Genomic DNA, 26,927 nt, shown 5'->3' on the forward strand with positions numbered 1-26,927 from the left:
TTCATTGTACATTGAAGAGCCATTCTGTTTCTTTGCATCTGTTGACTGCATGACAATGAGAGTTAAAATTCTGCTTGACTCCCTCCAGCTCTACTAAATTTGCTGTGATAGTAAATTTCAATAAGAGAATTAGGTGTTCAATCAACTGGTATATGAGGCATATGATTGACTATATATGCTAAATTATTTAATAATTAACACATTAAATGCTTTCAACTTATTGAAGGTTAGGACAGTTGATCCACATTAGAATTAAACACAATACTTAACTAATGTAACTAAACCAATATTAAAACATACAGCCACATACTTACAACACAAGCCCATACAAACACACTAACCCCCTATTCAGATGCAAGCTAGTTTATACCAAAACTCGATAAAAAAAACGACGTATACTGAATCATCGTATAGCCGACAGACCGTTCAGACTAATTTCCACCATTCCGGAAAAATGTCGTATAGATGTGCAGTTTCTCACTGCGCATGTTGTTATGGTTATGAGTGACAGGTACAACTTGTACAAGGTCACCTTTCATGCTCGCTCTCATTAAGCCCCGTCCAGTTATACCGTTCTACGGTCGCCATATGTTCAGAAGCAAAATGGACACGATGGAATGCTGATTCGTTATTGAGTTCTAGTTCGAAACGATGCTCTGTCGTTTTGCTATACGTCGTTTCATTATACGTTGTTTTGTTAGTCAGCATTCAGACATATAAATTCATCACATAGCTATACCGTTTTGGTATAGCTATACCGTTCTCGTATAAATTTTTTCTGAATGCCCTGTAACACGCACTAGCTAGCCAAGATGGTACAACTATTGCATGACCACGGATACCCAATTTTCCAAAACATAAATGCAATCTGTCTGAACTTTAACCTTCCATCTTATCAATTTCTTACATTAAAATATTAATACACAGTACAGTGGACTCCTGTTATAATGAAGTCGTCGGGACCAGCATTTATCTTTTGTTATATTGAAATTTCGTTATAACCGAACAAATTAACAATAAAAATACATAGTGTGGATAACGTTGCAGCCTGAATTTTTACTTCGTTGTAACTGGAATTTCGTTATAACCGGGTTTGCTATAATAGGAGTGCACTGTAGTACAGAATATCACAAATTATGAGAGACATCAGGTGGTAGCAATGAGAATCGCAGCAATGAGAAAACAAAATTGAATAAATTGCAAAAAGTTTCATCAAACAAAAAAAGAAAAAAACAACTCTGAGATGGCTTTAGGAAGTCATCTGTTAATAATTCTTCACATCCCTCCCAACACCCCTCATGCCAACTGAGGACTTGTTACTTGTACATCAGCTGCAAAAGAACAAGATTAGCAAAGCATTTCTCATGAAGGCGATCTTATGCACTGTGCATACAGTACACATTCACTACATATTTGCAAACATGTTGCATTCTTATCGTCCAGTTACAAGTACATGCTAAATATTAAGCACATCTGAAGTTCCTAAGATATCGTTTTGCCATAGAGTTGTTGGCTGAGAAAGAGCAAAGGACTGGATGCTAAACAAGCACACACACACACACACACACACACACACACACACAAAAGAGCAAACATGAAGTTTTACATCCCCTGTGAGTCACACATGATACTTTCATATTTCAATCATTTTGAATTCAGATACTTTGATCTGCCCTCCAGGAGTAATCAACATGGTGACATTATTAGTAGGACAATCAAACCCTTATTGATTCCAGCAGGTAGTGTTCAATCAAATGCATTACATGCACAAATGTAAGAAATAAGAGCAACAGGTTATGCCCAATAGGCCACCCACTTAATTTCCGTTTCTCACACACCCCAACGACTATGTGGAGGACGGATAAATCCCCTGTCTGCTTGAATTCCCTTCCGAGTTTACATTTATAAATTGGTGGGGGGAGCGCCAATACATCACATCCATTAATCACTCCACAGTTGTTAGAAATGACTTTCATTCAGATTATTTCTAATCATCAAACCATAAGAGAGAAAATGAGAGTACGCATTCTGAGTATCCAGTACAACCTGGAAGTCATTATCAATCGCATCTTGAGTTACAGCACTCATCCACCAAACATACATTTATATACTATACACATTATGCCCTTTATATTTTTCCCCCAAGGCCCTTATATCATTCTCCAATGGTTTAAACCCAACAATGGCTTCACCGATGACATATTGAATAGAGGAACTGACCATTTATGTTGATCCAACTTGTTTATTACTCTTCATATATTCTTTTTGTTGTTGTTGTAGACTGACTGTAAGGTGGATGATGAAAACTTGCTTGAGACACTTACACGTTGTTGGTAAATAAGTAATAGATAAATTTTCCACATAGACAAACAGGTGGAGTTTTTTTTCCAAGTATACATTTCTTTCACATATATCATGAAAGAGCATGGGAATGTTACAGACTCTCTTTACAGTATTTTTCTGGTTGACATATTTCAAAACTACACTGTATATTACCAGCTTTGAATGCAGCAATGTGTGTAAACACACATGGTAACATTGTAAAAGTTGTTGAGACAGTGTCATGCCAGCAATATCTTTGTAATACTGTAAATTAGGAAATTTTGTGCAGTAAATGTTTGTTGGCTTGTTTGTTGATTTTTTCTTCTTTTTTTAAGAGTATGACGAATTTTATAAGTTTTTGATTGGCTGACTATTACAGGAGCAATTCCTGTGGGCAACATACCGGTAGAACAAAGAAATTAGAATGTGGCATTGTGCATGACTTTGTCTTTTGCATAGGTTTGCATTAAGCAAATGCCCTTAAATTTCCACAAGGCGAAATATTGTCCTTACATGTAGCATTCACAGTGATGATCGTTACACTGGCTTCCCTGTTCATGTTTCAAATTGATTTCACATTTAACATTGTGAGGTCTCTCAATGCACGCCAATTTAAGGAAAAAAGAAAAGAAAAAAAATGTCTAAAAACAAAATACAGTGATTTGAAAAGGCAACAGATAAGCAAAGAAAAAGAAATACATTGGAAGAATAATGAATGAAAACTAGCTTTGATACATGTTGAGCAAAATTTTGAGGGACCTTTAAAATTTGAAAGAAATTTCTCATTATACATACACAAAAATAAATGAGGAATCTCACCTACTGACCTTCATCACAGACTAAAATGACTCTCTGTTTTCCATACAAACTAAAATCAGAAGCTTTGCTTTACAATTTAAAGAAAACAACAATCATTTCTGGTCTCTACACGCAGAAGAAAATGAAAGACAAAGCGAAGCTTTCCGTAAAACTGTGTCAATAGTGTTGATATCAACACTGAGCACTGAAGAACAGAATTCTACACAGACACACTTGGAAGGAGCAAACTCGATTTCTCCCAAGTGTCCTCCAAGGGCTAAACCCCTCGAGTACATCTCTACGATCATCTCCTTGATGACACTGATACGTCTCTCTGATTATCTCCCTCCCCCCCCCCCCCCCCACCCCCCTTGCCCATCCTCAGGCAGTGAGCCAGCATTGCAGGCGAAGGCTGTTCTAATGCTTTAAGACTTTCCCTCCAGAAAATCACACACTTCCCTGCCAATCTCACTGGGTGCTACATAACTTTTTTTTTACACTTGCCCGGTTGGGCATCATACTGTAGCAGAACACTTGCCCGAACATGAATTTTACTTGCCCCCAAAAAGGAAGTCCAAAGATATGAGAAAATAAAATAAGAAAATCACTCGTAAGTCAAGAGCTCGATAAAACACAATCATTTTAATATACAGCACATGTTGGTTTGCATTGGAGTAGCAAACTTGGTTTGAATTTGAATCTAGTGTTGGTGTGCATTGGGACTTCTTTAAGTAACTGTTGGAAAGTTGTTGAAATGAAATTTAAGTGTGTTGCATCACTACAAAGTCATTATCTTTGGGCTTCTGTATGGTTGACTTCATGGGTTTGAAAAGGGGAAAAGTGAAAAAAAGGTGGCTTCAAAACTTTTTCGGAATTGTGCCAAAACACTAGCCCAACTTTGATTTTCACTTGCCCTGGGCAATCGGGTAAGTGCTTATATAATACCCTGAATCTCATGTGATGGCCTTTTTCTACTGCCTCTATCTCGCACGGCTCCTCGAGGGTGCTTGTGGTAAGAAAACTTTCTCGGTCACCAGGGGAATCCCCTGCCTTGACACACAGTGTTTAACCCTCATAGGGACACCAAATAAGAATGATACTGATGTTGCATACAAATGAATTGGCTTTGGTGATTGCAGGGTTAAGAGTGATCATCATGGGGAGGGGGAAACAAAGTGCAACTCTAATGAGCAACAAGGAAACAAACTCACACCATTTATCAAATTAAACACAGATACACTCTCCAATAATAAAATGTGAACAGCAAGAAACAACTATGACCAATAAAATGCCATGAGGAATCACTCGAAGTCTGCACTAATCATCAGGTACGCTATTCTTTGCTCCCCTTGGTTAACGTAGGAGTATTAACGAACTTGCAAATTTGACTCACATGCACACAAACATACCCTGCCCATTTTCTTTCTTTCCAGCCAAATATCGTCGGTTGAGAATGATAAGGGCGTTAAGTTGCCACAAAACCCATAGTGTTCAAGACCACTTAACGCCCTTCTCATTCTCAACAGACGATATAACCAAGATTACAGATTAAGAGCACACTTATCCTAACTGATAATTCACCAAATGAGGATTATTCTGTATTGAAGAAGTTGCTGTAAAAGAGGAAATTCTTGCGGTGTGGAAATTTTTCACGCATTTCGCGCACCCATAAGTTAGCGTGAAAATAAAAGCACGCAAATATTTTGACATGCCATATATGTTCCAGTAATTAATGACCCGATCCGGCAGAATCAAAAACATGCAAAATTCATCTTACCCAACCAAGTGCAAAAAATTACCCTGAAGTAATGTGCAAGCAAATGAAGACAATTGATCTAAAGAACAAGTGATTCATCCACTTAAAGAAAGAAAACAAATGATTTACAACAAAGTCCAGGTCACTTGATAACAATAATAATAAAAAAAAAATCCTTGTTCAATTCCATATATTCTTGAAGTTTGTGATTTACCAGGGTTAATACCCCAATTTACCAAGTCTGCATTCTACGTTCATTACTATGTCTGGTTCCCATGCCTAATGGTGATGCCATTTACTTCACCTGCCTCAAGCCTACTTACATAGTACAAAGCTGGGACAAATTTTCAAAGCTTATGGTTGTGCTTAATGGGTTGTGTAAGCCTTATGCAAACTCTATCAAAATGCAAGCTTTGTCACTGCCATAGATACTGTGACTTTATAATAAGGATGTTTAAAATGTGAATACAAAAACTAGCAAACAGCAATATTGAGTCACATCCCGTCACAATACAGACTGGCATTATGGCTTCAACCCTTAATGAAAATTGTAACCCCAACAAATGGCTTACAAAAATAACAGAAAAGAAGAAAGAAAAAAAAAGAAGATATTCTCTATGACCTTTTGTATTTTGTGTTGTTGGAAAGTTTATTTGTACTATTAATATTATTATTTTTTTTTTGTATTCTATTCTTGCTAGTATTGATCTTGAAACCTGTGCCAAATCCCAGGCACTTTTGTATTCAAGGAAAGCACAGAATGACAAGCCTGTGGGTAATAGATGTCATTAGCTGTGCCTCATTTAACAATGTACAAGACAGCTTTGACAGACTTCTTGATTTACAGAAACACACACACACACACACATACACTTAACAATAACTTACAGATGAATAAAAATCATGTGCTCTTCCATTTCGTCTCCGAGTGAAAAAGTTTTAATGATTTTTGTTATTTTCCCCCCCTCAAGTGTCTGTACAATCACACTTTTTTCACGTGGATTTGAAAACTTCACGCCACTCTTTGAGAGGTCATAGGTGAACAACTTACAATTTGTATGATTATTACCTGGGCCGTGTCACAGATAAGAATAACTACAATAATCATCCACAATGATAAGCCTACTACAATGACAACCGGGAGAAGTGTTGAACGTTATCAAAGGGCTGCTGCTTCAAATGGTCTTTGTTGTCAAACTAAGCTGTCATTATGGCAAGTCTTGAGATGAAACGGGACCTTAACTTTGACGAAGAAATTAATGAAATGAAAATAATATTCAGCAGCACAGAATATCTAACACAGCCATGAAAATAAAGAGTTGAATATTCTTAGTGCAAAAAGAATAAATAAATAAATAAACAGAGCAAACTGCCTCCCACTGTGCTAGAGGTTTGGAGAAACTGGGGCTCGGTCACATGCCCTTCCACTATGACTGTGCAAATTTGGGTTATAGTGGGCTGGTGCCAGCCCAATTTAGAAACATGCCATCTCTTTTGATGACATTCACTCCTGACTTCTTGAGGAACAATACAGCCACCTGTTTCAGCAGCAACAGGAGGCGTTTCCCCTTCTCATTTGGGGCGTAATCCCGCAAATTTCGACCCCTATCGGAGTCATCATCACCATCATCGCAAATCTGCATTAGTTACCCGATTGGCAGTTTATGATATTGGGCCTGTCCAGTCACTAAACACAGCGGCGGGGAAATGAGGGACGTAAAGTTTGGAATGAGTGGATGGATGCTCTGAGCAATATGTGCCAAAGTGGCATGGGGTTGGGGGGGGGGGGGTAGCGAGAAGGGTTACAAATTTGTACAGCGGAGTAATCCAATCAGGAAACTTCAAACAAAAGGGCCTTTGTTGATACAATGTCAAGGTGGTTGGATGTTCATTTCAATAGACAAGGCCTTCTCTCATTGCTTAAACAATGCCAACCTTAAGCGAGTTGGAGGTATTTTGGTCTTTAGTTGAATACCCCCCCCCCCCCACAGCAAAAAAGGACGAAAATTAAGGAAAAAGAAAATATCTGTAGCACCTAAAGAGCTCCAGTTTGTGCTTCAGCATTGGGTTACCATGAATCAAAGGGAAATTTGCAATAAATCAAAGGATCCATATCTGGAAACTGGAAGAACAAGTGTCTTTTGTTGTCGCTTGCTGAAGACCTTCAAACAAGCAGGTGGTTGTATCTATCCCTTGGCATTGATATGGTGCCGTGACATGAGTAAGCTGATAGTGCAGGAATGAGCGCATGAATTCTAGAGCACTATCTTTCTCCCATCGTAATGAATAGAGCATGATCCATCCATAGCCATTCTTGGAATAGAAAAAAAAAAAAAAAAAAAAAGAGAGCAATTATGACAAGATCGAGGGAACCATTCTATCCTGCTGTAATGGTTTTACATGACCATACAACTCTGTGAAGAAGCCTTGTTTTCTATGTCCCATTGTAGACTGCATTGTTCCATCATGAAATTTAGTATATGCCATCATTGTTTTTTTTTTTGTGTGTGCGTGTGTGTGTGTGTGGGCGTGTTTTTCCCCCTGTGATTTGAACAAGGATGCCACATATCTCCTTAAATACTGACAAGAATTTTACTATGTAGTAATCAAAATATCTCTATTCTTATGTGCTTTTGCTATCTCAACAGTAGACTAAATGTTAACTTGCAATGTTTCATCTCCTGTTTTGTATGATGAATGTTACTCTCAATCCAGTGTATTTCAAAACCTATCTAGGCTTTAAATCAATGGCAGAATATAGAAAATGTACATACAGTATTCGTTTATGGCATTCAATGGATACATGTTTTAGGCAAGAAGAAATATCTCCATCTACATACATACTTCCACCAGTAGAGGTTTCATCCTTTTGGGTAAAACAATTTAACCACTGCAGATACATTTGTGACACTGAGCTGCCTAGAAGTCCTAAAAGTCATAGAAGTGATAAAGGTAATGTTTTAAAGTTTTTTTCTCACTACATGCTGAGAATACTCTGTTTCACAAAGTAGCTTCCAGTGCTCTGGTGTCTTTAAAGAACTGCACATGAGGACTGTAGAGGGAGCTCTTTCACTAATCTGTGCATGAGCTGCAGCATTTTGGTTGTCCACAAGGAACTCAGTTGAACCTTGAAGATGAATCCTCACTTATACTATATAAAACACGCACAGTTAATTTGAATACTTTAGTGTATGAACAGTAGGTGCTCTCAAATCCACGGCAGCATTCTTTGTGTGTATACTTGGATAAAAAAAGTATCTAAGCTGCAGCCCCCTGTAATCTGATGCACTTGTCAAATGCACAAGGTGTCCATTTTCAGCCTCATAGCTGAAACAAACCCTTGATTCTCAAATCTGAGAATTGTTAAATACTACAACATAAAACTAGAAATGTCGCTATGGCAACTGGTATGCCTCTGCCATAATGCATGGTTCTCCTAATAGGTCTATAGTACAGTGTCTTGACAATGTGTGATGACAGTTTCACATAATTGGCAAATTATTAGAACGACAGATTTGTCACAAATGTGGTGAATGTTCACTTTCCTTGCACTACATATTGGAGGTTTAATTGGATGAATGGCTAAATTGTCTAAGAGTGCAGGTATTTAGCAATTTGAGGATTTTTACTTGACTTTTGACCCATTTGTAAGTTTATGCATTGAGTAATTCCCAAGCTATGGATAAAAAGTGTAATTTCAGTATTAAATGGTAAAATATTAGCATTTAAACCTGGCCTTTGACCCTTGACCTTTGACTTTATGACCCTAACGTTCCCAAGAAATCACTGTCGGGTAGAACATGCATAAATATATACTACGTTTCATGATGATACCTTGAGTCACTTTCGAGATACGGAGGAAGAAGTGAAATTTAGCACTTTCACATGGCCTTTGACTTCTTGACCTTTGACCTTTTGGCAAGAAACTTCCCAGAGAATCTCTATTAAGTAATACATGTATACATCAAGTTTCAAGAAAAAATCCTGCAGGCATTGCATAAATATGAGGGAAGAAGTGACATTTTGAGGAGTTGACCTTGACCTCTGACCCCTGACCTTTGACCCTCACCCCCAAATTCCCTAGATAATCACTGTCAGTCAGTACATGCACGTATACTAAGTTCCATTAAGATACCATGAACCTTTTGTGAGATATGGAGAAAAACATGAAATTTCAACATTTTGACTTGACCTTTGACCATTGATCTCATGACCCGAAACTCTCTCTGGAGAATCTTTATTTGGTAGTACATGTATACAATACGTTTAAAGAAAACACCTCCAGGCATTAGGTGGATATGGGGGAAATAGTGAAATTTTGAGCATTTGACCTTGACCTTTTGACCTTGAGCATGTGCGCCTAAGAGTTGATAGGCGCAACTTTGCATACTCATACATATACATGCCAAGTTTCATTCGGATACCTCAAACAATTTTTCAGTTACGCTGTCCATAAAATTGATTACGGACGAAAGGACAGAAGGACGGACGGACATCCCGAAAACATAATGCCTCCGGCACCACTTCGTGATGGAGGTATACAAATCAATAAAGCAGTTCACTGAAGAGATTAATCTTGAGAATGACAAAACAAATAAGGGAAAAACATAGCAGAACTCTTATAAATTTGAAGTTTTAAGACATGGAAAAAGATTTAACTGTGCAAAAGTTTACTGAACACATTTTGGACAAGAGTTCCATACAGAAAAGGGCACATCTGTAAAGTCTGTACTGGTGGGTAGGTTGCACCAAAGGTACTTGAACAGCACAGCAATGTAATTTACATTGTACACTGGAATAATAAATCATTCAATCATCACAACTTTTTAGAAACTGATTCTACTAATCGTATATCAGGGTAGCAGTAAGATCAACGCTGCTGAACTCCTATGGCTGGCGTAGGACACAGACAGACTTGCATACCACAATGGAATGTTGGCAGCACTGGTAGTGTTAAGAAAGCCTTTCTAATACAATCTTTCTGACTACAACCCAGTGCTTGAATTCCCCCTGATTTCATAAAAACTACTATTAGCTGTAAAAACAATATAGGACACCATGTCAAGTAAGCTCACAAACTGATGTGATTTAATAAATAGAAAATTTTGTCTTTACAAGACATTTGCTCTTAGAATTCACTACTCAAAATAAAAGGGGGGGGGGGGAGGGGAAGGAATATCTAACATTGCATTCTGTTGTTCAATATGTACAGGTCTATGAATTATGTCAATTGCACACTCACACACACATACACACAAAAGAACCATCAAACACAAACTTGCACATACACATATACACACTTGTCATGTTATGTAAAAATTAGGCAGGAAGGAATAATATTCTTCGGGAGTCAAATTACTAATCATATGCCATAACATGTTGCTCTTCACACATGATATGTCAACATCTTGTGCCAATTTGTTTCATTGTTTTTGTTTACCTTGGCACATGCGATACAGTTTTGTGCAACAAGAGGCAACTGTGCAGAAACAGCTTTGAAAACTTTCAAAGTCCAGATTTTGAATGTGGATTTGAATGTGGATTTATACCAGTTTCTCCCACCTGAGAAATATCTGATAGGTTGAACATGCATGGCACCTAGAAAGCAACAACTACAATAAAGCAGGGACAGAAAATTGTGATGGGCAACTACAAAGATCAGAATAAAAGAGGCTTTTCTTGTTGAGCGAGCTTACAGCTGTATCTGACAATCATCTCTACAAGAAGTATGGTCCAACTATTGGTTGTTAACATCGTATAATCAGAAGTTACACTGAACAATAAGATGAAAAATTAGCTCCACCACTGTTTACAATCATGTACACTGCAGGACTTGTCATACATCCATCCTACCTGACATGATATGAGCACGGTCTCAAAATACGACATGCAATCAAAATTTGTCACCACATCAACATGCATCACATACATCATATGTTTTATAGAACGGGCAGAGAGAATCCTGCAATCTCATTGGTCGAGAGCAATGTATCAATTTTTACTGGCAGCATGCTTGATCACTGGCAATAGACGCAGTAAACATGTTGTTGAGCATAACTTGTAATAATGAATTCGCGCATTTCATGTGTCAGAAGGAATTGTGTGCATGCAGTTACTATGTTATTTAGAATATAATTCCCTGCAGAACATTGCAAAAATGATCAAAATCAGATAAGAAATAAGGAAATTATGACATTACAAGATTTCAAACTTCTCACTTCTTCACTGGTCATTATGAATATTCAAATAAGCAAGTTGATGGTGTCATACTCTCACAATTTCTTATCATTTTATATACAGAAATAACAGAATGTCATATTTCTGCTGTATAAACATAAAACTTGCCTTAAAACCACCCAAAATAAAGGAACAAATCTTAACTTTGTATGGGAATATGCTTTTACCTGTATTCGCTCAAAATAACAATTTTCCTGAACTTAATATAATGTACATGAAAAATTGTGAGGACATGACATCATCAACTTGCTCAAAAATGTAAAATTTCAAAATGTCCTATCTCCCTTATTTGTTATATGATTTTTTTTTTCATTTTTGGGACGTTCTGTAGGGAATTTTTTTCCCTCTTTCTTTAAGAGCTTATTCATTTTTGGGGTGGATTTCCTCTTTAACCCTAAAAAGACTGGGCTATTCTGGTAGCTCGAAAGACTGGGTGGGGGCCTAAAGGGCCCCCCCTTAAGATCTCCGCCGTGGATCGCGCGATCGCCGCGGAAATTTGCACAATGGTAGTGTACGATGTAATCTACAAGATCTTATATTTAAATTTTCCAAAATAGCCTTCTTTTATTTTGATTAATTATGCTAATTCATGCGAGAAATCAGACTCTTTGATCTAAATCAGTAAATAAAGCTCCAAAAGTGCTCATTTTTGGTCTAATCATTCTTTGTGGCATTCTTAGCAAATGTACTTGAAAAAAAAATTCAGTATCAAAATTAAATTCTTATTTATTTTATTGTTTTATGAATTTCTTATGTATTTCTTTGTTTTTTTGACCTTTTGTTTTTGTTGTTTTTTTAACAAAATTTGTGGCAGACACTTTTTGAAGCATAATACTCCTAAAACAAATTAATTTTAGCCATTGAGAGTAAAAATAGGCATATTTATATGAACCATGTGAAAAAACTCAATTTGTATTGACTTTGTACACAAAATCACATTTTTGAGCCATTTTCGGCCTCACGCGCATGTACCAAAAGTTATGTAACTTCAGAACCGTACCATAAATTTGGTGTCAAAATGTGCAGGAAACTCGAAAGAAAAAAGTCATAGAGCATCGCGGCGAGAGCATTGCGTGTTGCAGAGTAATCGCGCGAAATGTCGAGGGGGGGCCTTTTAGGCCCCCCCCCCCCCCCAGTCTTTTTAGGGTTAAGCGTTCCATAGTTACCTTGCCTCTTCCTACTGACACACTCCAACCCGTGCATCATATGCATGCAAGCAGGTGAGGAAGTCTTTTCTTACCTTATCTTTGCTGAACTCCTTATCGGCTCCTTCCGCCGCCGAGGTGCCAGCTCCGTCTTTCGCCCCGTCCCCGGGCTGCTTAGGGCCCGGCAGCTCCGGTTCCTTTGCCTCGGCGTCCTGCTGCTCGTTGGTCCCCGCGATGCCGCTGACGCCCAGCAGGTACTTGTCGTCAAGGAGACCGTTCTTGGCTGCATCCTCCACCCGGCGGATGTGGACGTCCACCAGCGTGGTGGGCACCTCATCTTTCATCTTGGCAAACTCCTCTGCACAGGTTGGTTGGAAAAGAGGGAATGCAACCGAGATTTATCAATCAAGGAAAGGATATTAGGATGGGACTGTGTCTCGGGGACTGCCAATATATATGGCAGAGAATAACCTGTTGTGATACTATGACAATTTCTTCTCTGTGCCATGTCATAAAACTTTAGACATGTTTTGGGCAACACGGATTCATATAATTCATATATTACAGGATGGGGTTAATGGTAGTGATCTGCATACTACAGCACTTAATTCATACACATTCATTTCGTATTTCCACAGCTGAGGAAGCAGTAAGGAAGGGGAGATGGGAAGAAAGAGATAGGAGGAAGGGAAAAAGGGACGGCAGAGAGGTAAGGCAGGGAGAGGAAGACTGGTTAGGAAGGGGGAAGAGGCCAGGTGGGGAAGGGGAAAAGAAGGGAAGGGGGAGGGGCAGGGAAGGGAGATGGGGGATGGGGGATGGGGAAGGAAGATAGGAAGGGGCAGGGATAAGGTAAGGAAGCGAGACGGGAAATGAAGGGGAAGAGGAGGGAAGGGAAAGAGAAATGGGTGGGGGGAGGGGAGGAGAGATACAGAAGATGGAGGATCAGAAGTACAACAGCAAAAATACTACCAACAACAATAGAAAAGGAAGGCATCCTTACCAATGGCTGCCTTTGCTGCAGCACTAGCCACCCTGGGGTCGACAGCTGATGCCAGGAATGCCACTGTACTCATAAGGGGGTTCCCCGACTGGCTGAAGGGGATTGGTTGGTAGGCGAGTGGGCCTGTCAGAAAGGGGGCGCAGACAAGATGAAAAAGGATGGTTACGATTATTGATGAAAAGATAAGATTGTTCAGCTCTGTACATGATGGCATTATCATCAAAAGGTAAGATAAAACCATTCATCAGCAACTTAACTCTTAATGATACACCAATTTTAACAGATTTATATCATTAATTCTTATGCAATCTTCTCGTCTGCTAGGGTAGTGAAAAGTCAACTTAGTGACTGCGACCCACAGACCTCACCATGTGAGAGTATCAGTTGGTTTTTGTGTGATAATTTGGCTGATGCATTATCAGAGACAAACAAGTGATACCTTTGAACCTACAGAGATTAAAATATCACAATATAGAAACGAGATAATGTAATTATAAAGCAATTACGGATATCAGTGTATGAATAATTGCTAAGTGTGCAACACTTGCTAGCGCACCAGCTCTTGCTACAAGTGTGCCATAGAACTGCAACAGCACATTTACATTGGCTATTGTCAGTGATTATAATAATTATTAGATGTTACATGTGTGGCCAACAAAAATCAATGGGCAGCTCTGAACCAGTGAGATTACATTTTTTTTTTTTGACCCACTCTACAATCTGTCTTTGTTGATTCACAATCGTTGATCTTTAACAAGGCTGTTGAAACCTTGACTGAAAAAGGGCCAGCAAAATCCTGCAGTTCTTAGTACAGTCTGTAAAACCATGAACAACCAGCTCTCGTATGAATGCCAATCTTGTAAACAGCACTGCAGTATTCTGAGGGCCAAAAACCTCCCATATTTATGTGGAAAATAGTACTTTTACCAATCCTGCAATAGAAATGTGTTGTACTACAATTTTGGAAGTTAGTATTTCCATGACAACTGCAGTATTTTTGGTAATCCCACTACCCCCCCCCCCCAAAAAAAAGCAGCAGAAAATACTGAAAAAAAAAACAACAACAACAGTTGGCATCTCTGCTCCAGTATGCTCAATGTTGGGAAACATGACTTGTACGAGAATTCTCACCGAGGGCAGAGGGGCCGTCGTGGAGGTAGGGGTCCTCGATGGGCAGCCGCAGGAACTGCAGGATGCACTCATCCTGGGTCCGGCTACCGACATGCTCCGACACCTTGTTCCAGTCATCCTTGTACATCTCCAGGGCCTCCAGGAGGAGCAGAGTCTCCTGGTCCGTCCACTCCTTGATGTTGCTGGACGATGCCCCCTTGGCCTGATTGATGATGGGCAGCCCAGGATTAAGACAATAATGATATATATATATGTGTGTGTGTGTGTGAATTCTTGATGCTTCCTAACTGAAGCTTTGCTAAAGCTTTGCTGAATCATTTTACTACTCTTGAGTAAAGAGATGCAAGATACTTGAATATCATGGGTAACATCTCATGGTTTTCACACCAACACACTAATGAGGTGCTGATTAGGGTGGCATGAAAATGTTCTTTTAAACATAGCGTACAAAGCATTTCATTCAAATATGGCCTGGTTAACAAGCTCATGGTGTGGTCAAAACTGTTGCTATGTCAAATGATTTAGGAAAAAAAATTGTTAGACCCAAATCTTACAATATGAATATCAAGGTTAGTTTTCTTCTGTTTGCATTTACACGAGTATCAAAATACAATTTAAAGCACGAGTAAAATACTACAACTTTCTGTATGTGAAAGAGTACTGTATATGCCGTTATTTTTGCGTACAGATATTTTCGCGAATGACGAGGTCGTAGACATTTTCGCGAATCAACGCCGACCGTTACGTTAGTGCTCTATTAACAAAGCGCATGTAGACATTTTCGCGTGTTGTTAAATTCGCGATCCAACTGTGATTCGCGAAAGTCGCGAAAATTAAACCCTCGCGAAAATAACAGCTTATAGAGTAATCTATGAAATGATTACTACTAGGTGTTAATCTAGTTGTATTGGACAAGCCTGAACTGATATGTCTCTGTCTGAAAATGAGAAAGAAAACAAACAACAAAGTAAGAGACCAACAACAAAATATCTGATTCCTCCTCTCTGGTCTCACCTTGACATTCTGTGACTTCTTCTGGGCGTACATGTCTCCACGGAGACCAAAGTTTGTCAGATCCGTGCTCTTGGCATCCTTGGCCCCATCCTTCTCCGTCATGTTCATGATCTGCTGAGAGTTGGATTGCTGCTGCTGCAAGATGGAGGGAAAAAAGTTTTAAGAAGAGTGAGAAGTTTGGTTGAGTGAGGAGACATTGGTGTCTACATGCATGCACAAACACAGTACTGTAAAACGAGGAATGTTCGCATGCATTTCAATTTCTCATGCATTTAAGTTGGATTGCTGCCGCAAGACGGAGAAATAGAAGTTTGCCAAAAATAGAAAGTTGGTTGAGTGCATTTTAATTTCATAAAATTTGCAAGAGCCAAGATTCACGAAATTAAGATATGTGCGGAAGTTCTTGTCTACACTATATGCACTGAATGCAAGTGGCAATTCGCGAAAACTTAATGCATTGAAAAAGGCTGTCGGCGCCGATTCGCGAAAATTTCAAGTTGCGAATGTATCGTGCTTCACAGGGTACAACAAATTTGGCCGATGAAATCGTCACAAGGCACTCACAAATGCACTTCAATGAGTTAGGTGTATACTCTCCTCTCCCAAGCTCAAGGCCCTTGAGGTTAAATTTTGACAAGTTGACAGCCAAATTAGTTTTGATATTTACATTTGATTTGAAATTTTACTATTTGTGCCATAGAGCACTGTGGTAATCGTACATCTCAATATGCTACATTACTTGTTGACGCATCTGTTCACCATCACACAAAGGACAAATCATAACAATGTGATTTTTCAGAAGGTGACAGCATAATATTTTTTTGTTTTTGTTTTTTTAGTCTCTTGTAATGGTGAAAGGTACGCAGACCACAGAATTTAGCATGCAAACACAACTATTTACCGAATAAGCAAAAATAAAATAGAGGGTCACAACTACAATTACGACGTCGAAAGGCACAACAATGCAACAATTAAAACCAATATCCCATACAAACTACTGATAAGTCCCTTGGCCACCTTTTCTTACTGATGAAATCAGAAAATCACTCGGAGGAAAATTAGAGCTCTGTGAACACGCCACTCACCTTATTCTGACTGCCGGACTTTCCAGACTGGACCGGCTGCAGGCCCGATGGAGTGTCGGCCAGGACGTGGAAGTGCGAGGTGGGCGGCGGCCCCATGGGAGTGGCCTTGTTGTCAGCATCCACCTGGTAGTTGATCAACCCCCACTGCTCCAGGAAAGCATGTACTCTACAAAGCAAAAATCATTTAAGCAGGACATTATTGCCTCACTGTCTTAAAAGGCATTGCACTAAAGTTTGCCCTCTATCTCCTTGTGTCTTTGTATTTTCTGCCACTGTTAATATCACATGCTGTTATACGGTAACATGTCCTGTCCCAAATTTGTTTTTTTCAGTTGTGGGCTATATCTGTATCTATATGTTACTTTATTCCTCATCCACTTACTTAAATTTTTCATTGAGGGGACCTGCACATTACAAGCACTGCTTAATAGTGGGTCCCTCCACGTTTCACTGAGCATGTCTTCAACTTACAATGTGCCTTTCATTCTTATGGTAAGCACATTTGTCTTACAAATATTTGCCACTTGATTTCATTGCATTGTTATCCTATTTGTATACCTTGTTTGTTTGTGTTCTGTTGAAAAATGACACAAATTATGAGCTGAACTGAATTGCATTGATATAATCAACACTGCACCAAAGAAAATTTGTGGATCGGAACAAAACACGGAAAAATAGATCCACTACTTGGGCATCCATAGTGCTGGATCCTTTTCACTGGACTTTGTACAAAGACTACTCCACTGGCATGAGTTAGAGCTTCACTTACATAAAACACAAAAATCAAATGAGCTTCAGTCTGGACAAAGTTCATTGCTGTTTATAAAGTCTTTTTTTGCTGCATTCGAAGATTTATCTCATATATGCAAGTCTCTATTCCCATCCTACATCTAATGTTGCTATGACAGCATAGTCATAGAAAAAAAAAAAGAGAGAGAAGAAAACAAGTTCGAATACGCCTTAAACATCACTTAAAATACGTTAGCATATTGGCATATTATTTAATTGTAGGTTTGCTGCACTTGCACCTCACTGCTTCAGCTGAAAACAGCACAAGACTCAACTCACCTCATGATGGCACACACGTCTCCAGCAAGGTTCCTCCTGCATGCTGTGAAGGTCAAGTACTCTGTCGGGTTAAGGCGATATGTGTCGATCATGAAGTTGCGGTAGGCCATGAATCTGTGGTGGCAGGGGAAAGAATGAGATACACCATAATGTGAGGAGTCATGTGGGAGAAATAAAATTAGGACATTAAAATACATCAGCCCATCCGTGAATGTGGACTACCTAACTGGTAACAAAGATGAAATGTTGACAACGTCATACACAAAAACAGAGTGCAGGTTTAAAATCTCTGCTCAGTACCACACATACAGTAACAACTCTGATTTATTATGCTTACACCTATAACTTCACCTAGTGAAACAGATGGCAAAATGTGAATGTAAACATGGTGTAATACAATGTACTAACACAAGCAGAACATACGTGTATATCGTCGCTGGGGTGACAAGACCTTGTATCTCAAATTTTGGTGAAAATGACTTTTTTGCATTAGTGGTCAAATAATCGGTTAAGTGATGTCCTGTCCAAATCCCAGCTGTCTTACCCCAAAAATGAAGCTACCACGGCATATCAAAGGAACGGCTATCCCATTCAGTATAGTGCTTTGGCCGCTATGTTTTTTGGCTCTCCTGAACATTTGACATTTTTGAGATACGAGGTCTTGTCGCCCCAGCGACGATATGGCGATTCTAGATTAAGTCCAATGTCAGAGCAGTGATGGAAATTCTACAAGCTGCTGGGCATTATATCTAGCTCTGGTACATCCAAAATGTTTGGAGCCTAGATGCATTCACAACAATGCAATTTAATTCCAAGAACAGAACAGACTTATGTCAGATGTGAATAACCATTTGTAGTTAAGAACACACTCTGACTGTCATAATTTTATTTTGGTTATCACAGATCCTGTACAAGATTGTCATGGGATTTTATATATAAATGTTATAAATCATCAACACCTGTTTTCACAAATGCATACATTCAAACCATTGTAATCTCTTTATTTTGTATTCTACTGAAGACTGAACACAGAATTGAATAGAACTGTTGGCATCATGTTAACAAGAATATTGTCACAGACTCCATATAGGTCATTTGTAATGACATCCTACATATAAAAACAAACAAAACAAAGCGCCAGATGGATCTTGGGTCTAATACCGGACACATTTTGTATTGATACGTTGCACTTTTAAGTACGCTTTAAAATAAGTTTAAAATAACAAAGGAAAAGAGAACTTACACTTCTGGTGTCTTTGACTTGTTCTTGCAGTTGAAGAACTCTGGCAAGGCTCGCCTCTCAATCGCATGGATACTACAAATCACAAGCAAAAAATCACAATGATGAGAAGTGCTCACCGTATGACTCGGAATATATGGCAATGTCGGGGAGCATATCATCAACTCTTATCTCTTGCTACCAAATAAATAAAATCAAGGTTTCCAGTCATTTACATAACGAGTCTATCATTCAACAGGACCAAAGGCATTAGCCTGCAGATAAATTGAACCAAACAATCAGTTGCCAAATCTTTAATGAATTGCTCCAAAATGTAGGAAGTATTTTTTTTTTTCTTAAAGTAATGGTCATGAACGTTATGGACAACTGCTTATCACACGAAGGCGGAATCACAATACCCAGTACTTGTAATGTCTCGCACAGGATGATGGCAAAGAGAGTTGACTGACTTTACCTGTTGTAATCAAACCAAGCAGAGTAGCTGGGTACGATGATATGATGGGTCTGCTCGGTGACGTTGTCCTCGTGGATGTCCGGCGCCCCGTTGCGATCCTTCTCCTCGGCACCAGTGGTGGCGCTGTGGGCGTCGTCTCCCTGCTGAGAGGGAGAGAGGAAGATTTCTCTTATAAAGCAACGATACCCTCACACGATGAAGGATACTTTGTAGCAGACTTATTGCGAGCTCAATCTTCACCCTTTTTGTACCAATGAGTCAAATGTGTACAAATTTTGGACAAAAACCTTTCAACAGGTAATTAATGTGGCACGCAGATGATTAATACTAAGAGCTTGAGGTGAGGGCTACCCTGGACTGTGAGGGGTTCACTTGTAGCCCTTTCACACTTTTATTTTGCTCCACTCCAATCCAGTTGATTCTTAGTGAACAAGCATTTATGATTAAAATGCTAAATTTTAGCATGTCTTTGTCATGATTTTTGTGTCATTGAAGGCTTAATTTCCAAACATAACCTTAACCTTCTCAACAACTAAAGCTTTCTTTGAACTGCAGAAAATTGACAAGATAATGGGCGACAGTAAGCGACAGATGTCTCTAACAAACATATACAAACTAAGAAAATGAATCACTGCTAGCTTCTATTGAAAAAAAAAAAAATTCAAGTTTGAAGAACCAATGACATTATTTCTGTACCCTAGACTCCAGCATTTTGCAGCCTCTCTGACTCACCTTTGCCATCTCCATCGGCTCTTCTTTGCCCTCGTCCAGGTCCATCACCGTCCCGCTCTTGACTGGCTGCATCTCGTTGTCCTTACCGCTCCGGGAGCCTGGAACTGCAAGACATCAGACAGTGGAAATGAATAAAGAAAAGGGACAACAAAATCCTTCTTTGTTAGTGGCAAGCCAATTCAGAAAATTACTGACGCAGGAGGATGCTACATGGCTTCCCTTTGTTGCCATGGCAACTGTGGGCTGGAGGACATGTGTGGTGAAACCTTGATTACATCACAAACATCATGATGCGATTGCATAGGAGCGCTTGAGGGGTGTTGCAAAACACACTGTGCTCTGATATTGTAAGTAGCAGAGGATGCAATCTGTTACTGTATTTTTGCATTCGTGCAGAGGGAGAGAAAAAGTACTGCCACAACTTCCAAGTATTGTGTACAGTCCTTTGGTCCTAACCCTTCAAATCACATCATTTGGAAGTAATTGCATCTTTGGCAAATTTTTTTTTTTATCAGTTTACAAAATTTCATTGGCAGACAGCTAGTACATTCTTTGTTATTTTTAACAAATTTAGTAGATAAATAACATGCGTCAAAAGGTAGGACCAACTTTGCTTGGCAATGATGGATGATAAGCATGCCAGAAAAAATTCCTTTCTAACAATTGTATTTCTCTGAAACCACATGACATCTTCCAGGAACTGTAGGGTAACCTGAAAAATCTATCCAATTTAAAACAAAAGTCTGAATATTGTATACACGATATATTTCAAAGGGTTTTCATTTTCACAAATTTTGCAAATTCAACGATACACAAAAAAGGTATTAACTCTGATCCCGACATATATGTGACGTACCACACATAGATTTCTCTGTCTACTACTGTAAATCATCAGGAAGTCCCATTCGTGAAAAATTAAACACTGATGAACAATTTAAGATCCCTGATAAGGCCTGAGCTTGCTTTGCTTTCCATCTTCAACAAATAAAAGTCTGTCACAGGTAGGCACTAAAACAGCAATAAAGTAGTAGGCTTATTGTGCAATTTGACATGAAGTTTAGGTTAGCTTTTAATGCATACAGCAGAATCAGATTAACAGGCTGGTAGAAAAAAAAAAAATCTCCTCAATGATTATACCCAAAATCAGTAACTGCATTGGTGTCACCAGTATTGTTCATTTAGCCTATATGTTATGAGAAATGTGCTGACATCCTATATTCTGTCTGTTTGTCATTGTGTCTTTGCCTTTGTCATGTCCTGTTCTGCCTTTTTTTTTTTTTTTTAGGGGTGCTCAAAATCTTGAAATATTGAATGAACATTGTATAGGTCAACCATAAATAAGGGTCATCTACTTTCTGGCTGCTGCCTATCACAGCTTACAACTGTACCTGTACACCTTCGTACATATTTGTCATTCTATTTAAGGTTTTTTTGTTGTTGTTGTTTACCTGATACGCGTGTGTATGTGTTTTATTATGCTTCAGGCTTTGGTGAAATAAAGAAAATAAAAATGAAACTGAAACTCGCATACTAGATTCCACTTACTGGTCTTTGGGAGCTCCACCTCTTGGACCGACGGCACGGAAGGCGGATTCTCCATCTCTTTGGTCAGGTCTTCCTCCTCATCCTTGGCCCCGCGCTTCTTCACCCCGAGAGCCGGGCTCCTGCCCCTGCAAAGAGAAAAGCAGCCGGTCGGCAGAGCCAAGCACGTAAAATGGATGAATAAGGTACCCTCGTCATCACGCGGGCACAACTACGTCAAGAAATCTTGCATGGTCTCAACCATGCAGTCTTCCTAAAATGCGTCAGTTTCCCGACAACTTGTTGGAATATATCAAGGGCTGACAGATGTTTGTTATGTGATCATGGATTGCATCTCAGATCAAGTAACCAATCACACTCTTTCTTACGTTTACAAGTTTTAGCTGGGGGGGGGGGGGGGAGGGATGCTTCTTAAATGCACAAACATTGATTTTTAATTATGCAGTTTTATATAAGTTTTTAGTTGACAATTGAAGCCCCATACTAATAATGGAAACCCCATCTCTTCAGGGAAAAGACTGGTGTTTCTGGCACAACTTACAATCAACATCACAAGTGATTCGTCATCTGACGACAAATTTAGCACAAACTTACGGCTTTTTCCTCCTCTTGTCTGGCTGCGGGGATGGCGAACGCTTCCTCTTCTTGCCGGGACCGCCGCGCTTGTTCATCCCTCTCTCATGGTCACCATCGGCGGAGCTCTGATATGGACGATCGAAAACAAGATGCCGTGCATACATCATCAGACCTTGTGTACATGACTGTCAAACAACAGCTTCTACTACACACAGAAAAGCAGAGATCGGGACTACTCCTGTTTCATAAATACAGCCAAAAGAGTAAAGACACAAACCACCTGAAGCCATACATCAGCAATTACTCACTAAATCCTCCTGGTTGGATCTGTAATTAACTGAGAATCCTCAATCGGTTAATAATCTCTAGTAAGTTGGGTGCAGTTTGATTGGCAAAATCTTTGTGAGAAGATGGTGGGTTTTACTAAAAATATCAGTGGCATATTTTGTGGTATTATTCCATTTGTCATGTCTGCCCTTTCTAGAAAAATAGTACATTTTTCAAAACTAATTATGAGAGATTAATTTATGTATGAGTGTATGTATGTATTTATTTATGTATGTTTATGTATGTATGTACGCAGTGACTTCACAATAGATGGTGTGCCACTGCCCAAAATCAACGCAATAAGAATTTCTGCATTAGATTTTGTCGCAATATTTTGCATCGAAGCAACAAACAAACAAAATAGTGATCCAAATCCTAGTCTGAGCAGGATTTTGTTATCATTATTATTTTCTTTTTATTCTATTGAAAGGCAATATCTTACTCGATTTTTGGTAGTCAAACACTGCGCATTGAAATAACAATAATTCCTTGACTGGGGCACGCTCTTCAAATGTGCAGCACACATAGAGCCGCTCTGCATGTTTTTAAAATTACTTTCACAAAATTGACAGCATTACTATTAATTTTTCAACAGCTATAGTGGGAAGTTGTAGTACACCGTAGTTTTAGAAAATTTTAAGGGGATGGCTAGTAACTGATCAGTGGGAATCATTGGGAATGCTGGGGGATAATTGTTCCAATCCTTGTGGGATTCATGTAAGAGTACATTATATATCTATTGTTGTGTGAAAATTATTTGCTTCAGAATGGTGTTATATTCAAGTAATGTGCAGTTCAATGTTTCCAGGTTAGCATGCCTGTACAGTATCAGGGCGATGGTTAACGATCACCTCGACATTTCCTTGACAGTTCATTGACCCCGCCTATGACCCTTGTGGTGACCTTCAACTCCCCAAGGGACATTTACCAGTCAGGTTTGGTCACAAACGGACAAATGGATCAAAAGTTATGAGCCATAATTGAAACGCGCCATAAAAACTTAACACTGAGCCCTAAAAGTTCGTTGACCCATATGTCTGTGACCTTCAACTCCCCATTGTCATTAACATTGGGCTCAAAAGTTTGTTGACCCCTGTCTGTGACCTTTGAACTTCTGATGACCTTCAACTCCCCAAGGGACATCTACCATCCAAGTTTGGTCACAAACGGACATTGGGATCAAAAGTTACGAGCCATAATCGAAACAAGCCGTAAAAACTTAACACTGAGCCCTAAAAGTTCGTTGACCCATATGTCTGTGACCTTCAACTCCCCAAGGGACATCTACCATCCAAGTTTGGTAACAAACGGACATATACATCAAAAGTTATGAGCTATAATCATAACGCGCGGTAAGAACATAACATTGGGCTCTAAAGTTCATTGACCCCTGCCTGTGACCTTTTACTTTGAGGTGACCTTCATGTTTGATAAAATGTGTAACTTTGTATAACCACTCTTCCCTCCAAGTTTGATTGAAATTAAAGTCCTCAGTAGAGAGTTATTCAAGTTTTTGTAGCGTTATGGACGGACGGACAGGCGATGGACGGACAGATGCCCCAAGCGATCCCTTACTCTCCCCGCACTTCCGGTGGGCTCGACAAAAAATGAGTGCTTTTACTGTGCTGTGTGAAATATTGGCTAATGTGACACCAGGGTGGTTTGGAACGTCTTTGTGTATCAGGTAAACACAGAGAGGGCAAAATGAGGATCAACATTGCGCATATAATTTCCTCCTGCTAGGTCTAACGAGCATTCACTCACCTCTTCCATGTTGGCCTTGGCTGGGTACGCCCGTCTCCTTGTGCGTCCGTTGGCTGGAGTGATGGGAATCCTTGTCTCTCCCTATTGTGGTGAGGAACGAATGCTTATTGCAATCAATTCACGCACCGCTAAGGCTTCAAACTTTGATGGAACTCTAGGCCACACTCAAAAAATTTGCTCATATAGAAGGATCAGCTAGGAACTTCCCTATTCTACTTGGTGTTCATGCAGCATGGGTTGTTTCTTCTTCTTTTTGTTTTTGTTTTGCTTTGTTTCTTTGATTTTTTCAGGAGGGGGGTGGCTGACCCCACATTCATCCCTCTTCCTTTACGGGCTTAGTGGAATGTACAGACCAGATGGATTACAAATGTCCATAAGGTGGTCAACATTAGAACAACAAGGCTGTTATATCATTTTGAAACATGAATATTTCAGCATCTGCAAGACCATAATGTGCATTACTTTTACTTTCTATTACCACACTCTACTGAGAGTATAGCCTCTGTCTGAAATAGCCTTTGTATGAGCAGGTTATTCAACAATCGACTCTTGGTAACAATTACTGTGTGCAACAAATAACTCTATCGTTTCTTTCTACACACTCAGATACTTACATCCATCTGAACTTCATAGTCCTCTTCATTCATCCACTCATTGAATTCATCCAAGTCTAGAATCCACTTGGCGTTCACCTGTAACACGTGTCAGAGATTGAGAGGAAATATCTGCATAAATCCACTACTTCCTGGAGAATGACTGCATCTCAAGTGATATTTGACATCATACCCTAATGCAAGCTGATTTGCAAAAGCTTCATAGCATCTGTATACATATTGCATATTGCATAGTGTATCATATCATATCACATCAAATCATGCCAGTAGTTGGGGCACTGTGGTATAGTGGATAAGACTTTTGACTTTTAGATGTAGGTCCAAAGTTTGAATCTCATTAAGTGTTTATGTTCTAGAATGGGATGCTCTTAACCATGATGTCTCTCTTGACCAAGGTGTATAGATAGGTGCACGGCAATGTGAGGATAACAACTACAACAGAGTCCACTGGTAGAGCAGTGGCAAAATTGAAGAGGATACCTTGGATAGAAAAGACCACATAACTATCACTATCACTTCATTACTCTCTTGAGCTCGCTGAAGTTGTTAAATGGACAATGTTCAAATAAACTGTGCGTGCACAACAAAAAAACATGGCAGAGGCAGTGAAATAATGTGACCAACAGCTATCTCAAACTAGAAATGTCGCTTTGGCGACTGGTATGCCTCCGCCATAATGCATGATCATTTCCCAATAGGTCTAGATAGTACATGTGGACACTGTGTGATTACATTTTCACAAAATTGGTAAAATATTGGAATGACAAGTTTGTCACAAATGTGTTGAATGTTCACCTTCCTTGACGTAGGTTTAATTGGATGAATAGGAGAGCATGTATCTAGGGATTTAAGGACTTTAACTTGACTTTGACCCATTCATACATTTAGGCATTGAGTAATTTTCAAGGTACAGGTGTGGAGAAAAAGTGCAATTTCTGAATTGAATAGTAAATTGTTACCATTTTCATCTGGCCCTTGACCCTAAAATTCATAAGATAATTACTTTCAGGTAGAACATGCATAATATGTACTAAGTTTCAAGGTAACTTGAGCCACTTCCGAGATATGGAGGACAAAGTTAGTTCAGCACTTTCACTTGATCTTTGACCTTTTGACCTTTGAGGCAAAAAGAGAGAAAAAAAAAAACTTTCCAGAGAATTTCTATTAGGTTACACACGCATACACCAAGTGTAAAAAAATAACCCTGCTGGCATTGCATAAATATGAGGGTAATAGTAAAATTTTGAAGTCTTGCACTTGACCTTTGACCCCTGACCTTTGACCCCATGAACCCTACATTCTCTAGATAATCACTTCCAGTCAGTACATGTATATACTATGTTCCATGAAGATACCTTGAACAATTTTCCAAGGTACGGAGAAAAAAAAGAAGTTTTAATATTTTTACTTTACCTTTTGACCTTTGACCTTTGACCTCATGACTCAAACTTTCACCAGAGAATCTTAATTGGGTAATACATGTATACACTAAGTTTCAAGAAAATCTCTTCAGGCATTCAATAGATATGGTGGAAACAGTGAAATTTTATGTATTTGACCCTGACCTTTTGACCTTTGACCTTTGACCTCATGACCCAAACTTTCACCAGAGAATCTTAATTGGGTAATACATGTACACACTAAGTTTCAAGAAAATCTCTTCAGGCATTCAATAGATATGGTGGAAATAGTGAAATTTTATGTATTTGACCCTGACCTTTTGACCTTTGACCTTTGACCTCATGACCCAAACTTTCACCAGAGAATCTTAATTGGGTAATACATGTATACACTAAGTTTCAAGAAAATATCTTCAGGCATTCACTAGATATGGTGGAAATAGTGAAATTTTATATATTTGACCTTGACCTTTGACCTTGAGCATGTGCACCCAAAAGTTGATAGGCACAACTTCACCCCCTAATACACATACATGCCAAGTTTCATTAGGATACCTCAACAGGTTTCGATAGTTACCTTGTCCACAAAATTCATTACGGACGGACGGAAGGACGGACGGACGGACGGACGGACGGACGGACGGACGGAAGGACGGAAGGACGGACAACCCGAAAACATAATGCCTCCGGCACCACTTCGTGGCGGAGGCATAAAAAGGCAA

The 26,927-nt window shown here is 39.2% G+C and overlaps 1 protein-coding gene across 1 annotated transcript in view; it reads right to left on the minus strand.

The window, feature by feature from the left end:
• LOC140237782 (SWI/SNF complex subunit SMARCC2-like) overlaps window positions 1–26,927 on the minus strand; it is a 68,645-nt gene that overhangs the window by 34,701 nt on the left and 7,017 nt on the right. Inside the window, exons 7-19 of the mRNA XM_072317719.1 lie at window positions 24,806–24,883; window positions 24,192–24,272; window positions 22,119–22,225; window positions 21,528–21,652; window positions 19,983–20,086; window positions 19,251–19,390; window positions 18,800–18,871; window positions 17,557–17,670; window positions 16,489–16,654; window positions 15,404–15,538; window positions 14,390–14,591; window positions 13,259–13,381; window positions 12,354–12,616 (exon numbers count right to left, since the gene is read on the minus strand). Of these exons, the coding sequence (XP_072173820.1) occupies window positions 12,354–12,616; window positions 13,259–13,381; window positions 14,390–14,591; window positions 15,404–15,538; window positions 16,489–16,654; window positions 17,557–17,670; window positions 18,800–18,871; window positions 19,251–19,390; window positions 19,983–20,086; window positions 21,528–21,652; window positions 22,119–22,225; window positions 24,192–24,272; window positions 24,806–24,883 (1,710 nt within the window). The remainder of the gene's footprint in view (window positions 1–12,353; window positions 12,617–13,258; window positions 13,382–14,389; window positions 14,592–15,403; window positions 15,539–16,488; window positions 16,655–17,556; window positions 17,671–18,799; window positions 18,872–19,250; window positions 19,391–19,982; window positions 20,087–21,527; window positions 21,653–22,118; window positions 22,226–24,191; window positions 24,273–24,805; window positions 24,884–26,927) is intronic.

The sequence above is a fragment of the Diadema setosum genome, chromosome 14, assembly GCF_964275005.1.
Source record: "Diadema setosum chromosome 14, eeDiaSeto1, whole genome shotgun sequence".
NCBI lineage: Eukaryota > Metazoa > Echinodermata > Echinoidea > Diadematoida > Diadematidae > Diadema > Diadema setosum.